Raw genomic sequence first — 6,395 nt, 5'->3', positions numbered from 1 at the left:
TACGTAATGCTTTTTCAAAATAACTATGTACCGCAGATCCTATAAAAGATGCTGCTGAGTTGAATGGAGCATCTTCCTGTGAATCGGGATTTTCCTCTATTAGAGTATCTACTTCCATACCTAAAATAATTTGCCTGATAGGCTTTATTAAAGTAGTTGCTGATATTGAATTAGGTACGGTATCGTATTCATCATACAGTAAGGCTGTTTGTGTATATAAGGATAGGTTATACATATTTACTCCAATATAAAAGCCCCTAAATATATAGGAGCTTGATTATTTTTAATTTACATATTATGCACTGCAAGGTAAGCATTCATTATTTATGATTGCTCCGTTCCTGCTTTGCGTATAGTACAATGATAAGATGTTTTCGTCGGTTATAGCCCTAGTCATTAGTGAACTGAATAACTTCTCAACCTCACCCCTATTGTCTGTATTTATTAAAGGGATAAAAAGATTTATAGCCTGTGCTTGATCTATATATGGTTGTCTGGCAGAAGCCATATCTAATAGCTCCATTTGGTTAATTTCAAAGGCATTCCTGAATACTAGTTTTTCCTTATCTGTCATCCATGTTAAATGCTGAACAGAACCAAGATTATTAGTAATAGAAGCCAAAGTTCTATCGTCATAATGTCCTTTCTCCTTCAAAAACTTTAAAAAATATTTAGGTATTCTACTTACAGATCCTCCAGCTGAGTTTGCTTCAAAAACCATACCATGGTAAGGGGCAATACCTTCAGACAGTCCCCCCATTAATAATGAGGTGCTCTTAGTAGGTGCTTGTGCCATAACATGCGTATTACGCATACCAGTTCCTTTACACCACTCTGGTTCACCTAGAAGCTCAGCAAGCATTCGTGACGCTCGGAGAGCGTGTATTTGGATAGTTCTGAAGATACTTACATTAAGCTCTTGAGCTTCTCTTGAAGTAAAAGGAAGCATCTTACTATGGAAATACGTATTAAGACCTACGGTACCTAAACCCAATGCTCTAGATTTTTCAGTAAATTTTACAGCTTTTTCTAAGCCTTTTATGTCTTTAGCTTTTACCAAAAACTCACTACAAATACAATCCAACATAACCAGCGCATCCTGTATATATCCAGGATTATCTTTAAGGATATCCCAATGCTCTAAATTAAGAGAAGCTAGTATGCATGTAAAAGTATGCTCCTCATCATTAGTTAATGTAATTTCTGTACATAGGTTAGACATATTAACTTCCAAACCATTATTGACATAAGCTTCTGGTAACCTTCTATTAACCTTATCTTTGAAAAAGAAATACCCTTTACCACGTGTTAGTTTTAGATGCAGAACTTCTTTATACCTCTCTAAGGCATCAGGATCTTTGGCTTTTAAGCGTTTAACAAAAGAATCCTTTATTACCCATCCAATATTGTATTCATCAGTATATGTATAAACATTTTTGCATATAGCCATAGCATCAGCATGTTCAATATCAATATAGCCTGCAAAAGCACCTCTTCGTGTACCTCCTTGTGAGATATCTTGAGCCATTTTCATGAAGCTATCTAATACTGGTAAAACTCCATTAGCTTTGCCTCCTGTAGAGATATCTGCCCCTTTAGGACGAATACCAGTAAAGTTAGCTGAAGTACCAAAGCCGTTTTTGGATAGTACTGCTGCTTCTTTTAATGAATCATAGAAGCTATATACAGAATCCCCAATGTATTGTCCAGAACAGGCAACTGGGAGTCCTGTAGATTTTCCTATATTTTTTAAGGCTGGGGTGGATAGAGATACATAGCCCTCCCATAGCAGATTAAAAAATTTAAAATAATAATCAAATTTTAACTCTTCGGGTAAGTGGGCTACTAATGTTTTTGCTATAGTATTAAAACGTCGATACACACCAAGCTCTTCATCAGGGTGTTGGTAATTGGCTTTCCACAATTGCCATGCTTGGGTAGTATACCAACTAGGTAACATACCCATATCTTGTAATTCTTTTCTTTCAGCTGAAAGTTTATTTATCATTGTCATTCCTTATAGGTCAAATGTAAGTGCTTCTTTGGAAAAACTATTTTGGTATTGTGCAGAGGTTTGGCTAAAGAAGTCATTAATCTTAGTGCTATTCACATCCTTATAAAACCAATCTCCCATAGGGCAGGGTATAACTGCCTCTACTACACCTAAATAATTTAAAACTACAGAAGCTCTATGTAATATAAATTCCCTTAACTCTTCTACATCACATGTTCTAATAGTCTCTGGAGCTACCTTGTAGAGTAGATCTACCATAGCCATCTCATGTTCTACTGCATGTTTTGCCATAACACGTACCTTGTTATGTATTGAAGCTTTATCTTTATCAGTAACGCCTCTTTCAAACAAAGTTTGCTTAAATAACCAAGCACTAGCTTGAGCATGAAGATCCTCATCTTTAACAGATGAGTCTATTCCTGTAACAAACTGAGGTATCATATTGTACCCACGGGAATTGAAGGTCTTTAAGAAGGCAAATGCAGAAAACAACACAACGCCTTCTAAAAAAGCCAATGCTGCTGTAACTTCCAAGGGGTCATTAGATTCTTCAAAAGAAGCCAAATACTCTATGTGTTTACTAAGTACAGGGTCTGTATGAACTTCATTATAAAATTCATCTGTAGCTATCCCTAGAACATCATTAGTTTCTTTATAGAAAGGTGCGTGTACACCAAGCTCTACATAAGCAAATGTTGCACACATGGCTTGTATCTCTGGTCTAGGGAATAGTGAGGGTATTTTTACCCCCCACATTGATTCTCCGCCAATTATTAGCTCATACTTCGTTAGAATTTTCTGTAAGGTAACTACTGCGTTGTACTCGCCTATGGAAAGCTTATTATGGAAATCATAAGAATCCTTCCCTACGTTAAGCTCTTCTGCTGTCCATAGTATTTTCTGCTGAGCAACTCTAGCCATTTCTGCTTGAGGGTATCTAACTACATAAGAGTCTGTTGGTGTTTGTATTTGTATCATATACTGCCTTCTATAGCTTCTGTTAAACTTAGTACATTAACCCCTTTCTCATATAAGTATCTAAGAGAAACAAAATCCCCCCGTGTTTGGTGAGGATCTACGTAACCATATACATTTCTAAAAAGTATATGTTCAAAAGGGGACATATGTTTAAATTCCAATAATTTATAAAACAAAGTTACATCATTATTGTAATTTGAATAGGTATCTCCTTCTCTTCTATAACTAACTCTTGCACATCGTGCAGCAGAAGTAATTACATTTTCAAATAAAGATCTTTCTATCATATCCTCTTCTGTTATAAAAGGTAAATGGTAATCTTTAGTAGATGGTTCTCTTGTTTTATATAAAGCTTCCATCAATGTAGATAGTAAGCGTATTTCTGGTTGTGCAGTGTAATGGGTTCTTAGCTCAAAGAAATTTGTAAAGTCATGTCCTGTAAGTACAACATCTATTAACTGAAAAGGTTCTAACAATCTATTTACGTGTTGTTTATGTACACCAACTAAATCAAAGTTAGTTGCTTTGATACATACACCCATAGCAGCTTTTCTCCAATCGTCTTCTGTATAGTCTTTATAGTCTATAGGTACGGCAGAATTCCTTTCGTTTACTATATAATCCAGTGAGTGCATATTCTTAGTTTCTTTTGAAAAGACTAATGGTACAGCCATATTACTTTGTATATTTTCTCTTTCCTTTTTAGCTGATACAGCTCTACTAGAGCTGGCGTTACGACTAAAAATTCTATGCGTCATTACTTCACTGTGTATAAACCTTGGGTAACGTAACTTATAGGTAGTTATGTTGTCTGTGCACGCTAAGATATCAACAGCATAGTTGTGTATTGCACTATCTACTATGGCTTCTTCTGGTAAGAATTGTTTAGCTTTATTTTTAACATAATCAAAATATGTAGTATTCATATAACCTCTTATTTCTATATTTTTAATTGTTCCTTTTACTCCATTTATATGCTTAAATGTGTACTTTATATAGGAGTACATTTATATGCATATAAGTGATTTATTAAAGGGGTCTTGCGGTGATCAAACAAAGGAAGCGGAGCTTTCCCTGTTTAAAGGTGTTAAAAAATCTACGTCAGTAGATAAGATGCCTATGAAGGTGGTAGCTAAAAATGCTGAAACAAATACAACTTTATTAGGTGAACCTTCTGCATGGATCAAATGCACTATAGGAAAGGAAACTTATTTAATACCTGCCTATAAGGAGGATTAATATGTTTAAGGGATACAAACCAATAGTATTTGATAATAAGGAGCTTAGGTTACTTAAAGATACAGAGTACTTTAAGTACAAGCTATTGTCTTCAGATAAGGATAGTGTAATAGAGCTTAGACCAAATGGTTTTGTGTCTAGAGCGGATTACACTGTACACAGTTCCCATCAAGGAAAATACAGTGAACTGGATAAAGGTAAATTTCAGTATATCATCAAAGATATCACTTACAGAGATATTAACCATAAATACTATGAGTTAGATAAAGGTATCTTTGAATTCCATATTAAAAATATATCTGTAGTAGACCTAAATAAAGATTTAGGTATTGAATATGATAAGGGTATTTTTAAATACCTAGTAAAATTTACATCTCTTCAAGAATACCCTATTAATGGGGTATTTATAAATAGTGCTGCTATGAACATTAGCTATACTTATGTACTTACATCTACAGGAGTAACTATTGAGAGAACTGCTGTTGTCAAGGACTTTGTAGAAGGTAGTAGTAACGTATATTTTCAACTAACTCCAGTAGATTCAGGTATATTTATTCCTATACCTGATGAGTCAGTAAGAGATAGTATTAGAGTATCAGCATACTCATATGACTCATTGGCTTTTAAATCTGTTTATATTGTAGATACCCCTATGGAAGTAGCAGATACTTTAAAAGTAACTACATTCACAGTAGATAAAATATTATTCTCGGATAAGATAATTCAACCTATTTTGGTTGATCGGGTAGATACATTAAAAGTTAGTGAATACAAGATAGGTTCAGTAAGCCTATCACTTACAAATAGTGAAGGTATTGACTTAGGTTGGGATAATTAAATAACAAAGGATGCTATGCAAAATAAACTTGATGTGAATACTGGGGGAGAATACTCCTTCCAGGTACTAGATAGTAAAACAGGCGCTGTAGTTAAAGACTATAGTAAACAAAAGAACCTCATAACGGATGGGGGCTTTTTTGGAAATTTCTTTAGTACAAACTATAATTATGTTAATGGTACGGTGGGTTTTATAGATGCTAATATACACTTAGGTGATTCCGCTTTACCTCATACAAGGGTAGATAATGCCCTCCATAATAATATAAGTAGTGCTGTTACCGCTACAAATGTAGAGCAGAAAGAGCCTATCACTATAAATAATTCTATAGTGTATACAACTGTAACCACCTTTATCTCAAAAACTAATATACCTTTTGTAGTTAGGGAGGTAGGTTTGGGGAAAACCCCCGATACATTAGGGGCATTAGCTAGGATCACAGATCAAACTAATACCCCTATGGAAGTAGCAGTAGGTGTAGATCAGTACCTCAGAGTTACGTATAGGATAGTGGTAGGCGCTGCGGCTTTAGGTAGCCCTATATCTTTTGATATTTCCTTGGGAGGGGTTACTAAAACATTCACCGCTTCATTAGGAATAGCTATGAAAACACAGTATATGACTCGTCAATTAATGCCTACGTATGGTGACTCTAGAAGTAAGCTATCCGCAACGATTGCTGCTGTAGGAAGTAATGCTAATGGGAGTACCATATATACTAAAGAGTATATTAGTTTTCCCGCTCAACCACTAGATACTACGTATAATAAATCTTTAGATGTAGTTACCTGTAAATGTAGATATCTATTAGAGCTATTTAATAGTACCCCGTATAACCACGTGCTACAAGCAATAGACTTAACCCAGGGTACTCAATTTGGCTTAGCCTTTGGTTTATTTAATATACACTCTGCGGAATTCCCTCAAGGTATTCCTTTAAAAGGCAATAGAGTAGTTTTTGATTATAACTTTACTATGAACTTTATGAGGGATATCTAATGACCTTTATAAATAGTACTGCTACAGTTCGAGGTAGGTTCAGAATAAATAAAGGGGCTTGGCAGGAAAATCTTATAACTGATGCAGGAATGTTTGTACTAAGCTTAGGTAAAGACTTTCAGTTTCATGTTATCCTAGGCTCTTCCTATGAACCTAACAGTATTCCTACCTCTATTACTGGGGATCTTGTAGATAAAGTAACTCTCATTACTTCTACTAACAGTAAAAGTACAAAAAGTACTGTATATACTATGGCTGTATCTAGCGTGTATAGTGCAAAAGAAGAGGTTAGTATTAAAAGTATAGGGCTTGGTGGAGAATATGTAC

At 34.9% G+C, this 6,395-nt stretch overlaps 1 protein-coding gene across 1 annotated transcript; it reads right to left on the bottom strand.

Moving 5' to 3' along the window:
* Positions 1-295: 295 nt before the first annotated feature.
* LOC143921961 (ribonucleoside-diphosphate reductase large subunit-like) lies at positions 296-2,014 on the bottom strand. Its single transcript, XM_077445265.1, has one exon. The coding sequence runs from the start codon at positions 2,012-2,014 to the stop codon at positions 296-298; it is 1,719 nt and encodes a 572-aa protein (XP_077301391.1).
* Positions 2,015-6,395: the final 4,381 nt, after the last annotated feature.

This window comes from Arctopsyche grandis, unplaced genomic scaffold (assembly GCF_051622035.1).
Source record: "Arctopsyche grandis isolate Sample6627 unplaced genomic scaffold, ASM5162203v2 HiC_scaffold_104, whole genome shotgun sequence".
Taxonomy (NCBI): domain Eukaryota; kingdom Metazoa; phylum Arthropoda; class Insecta; order Trichoptera; family Hydropsychidae; genus Arctopsyche; species Arctopsyche grandis.
The sequence above is the reverse complement of the archived record's forward strand: the minus strand, read 5'-3'. Positions and strand labels throughout refer to the sequence as shown.

Excerpts from the sequence above, each read along its gene's own strand:
- LOC143921961 (XM_077445265.1), bottom strand. The coding sequence starts at position 2,014 with ATGACAATGATAAATAAACTTTCAGCTGAAAGAAAAGAATTACAAGAT.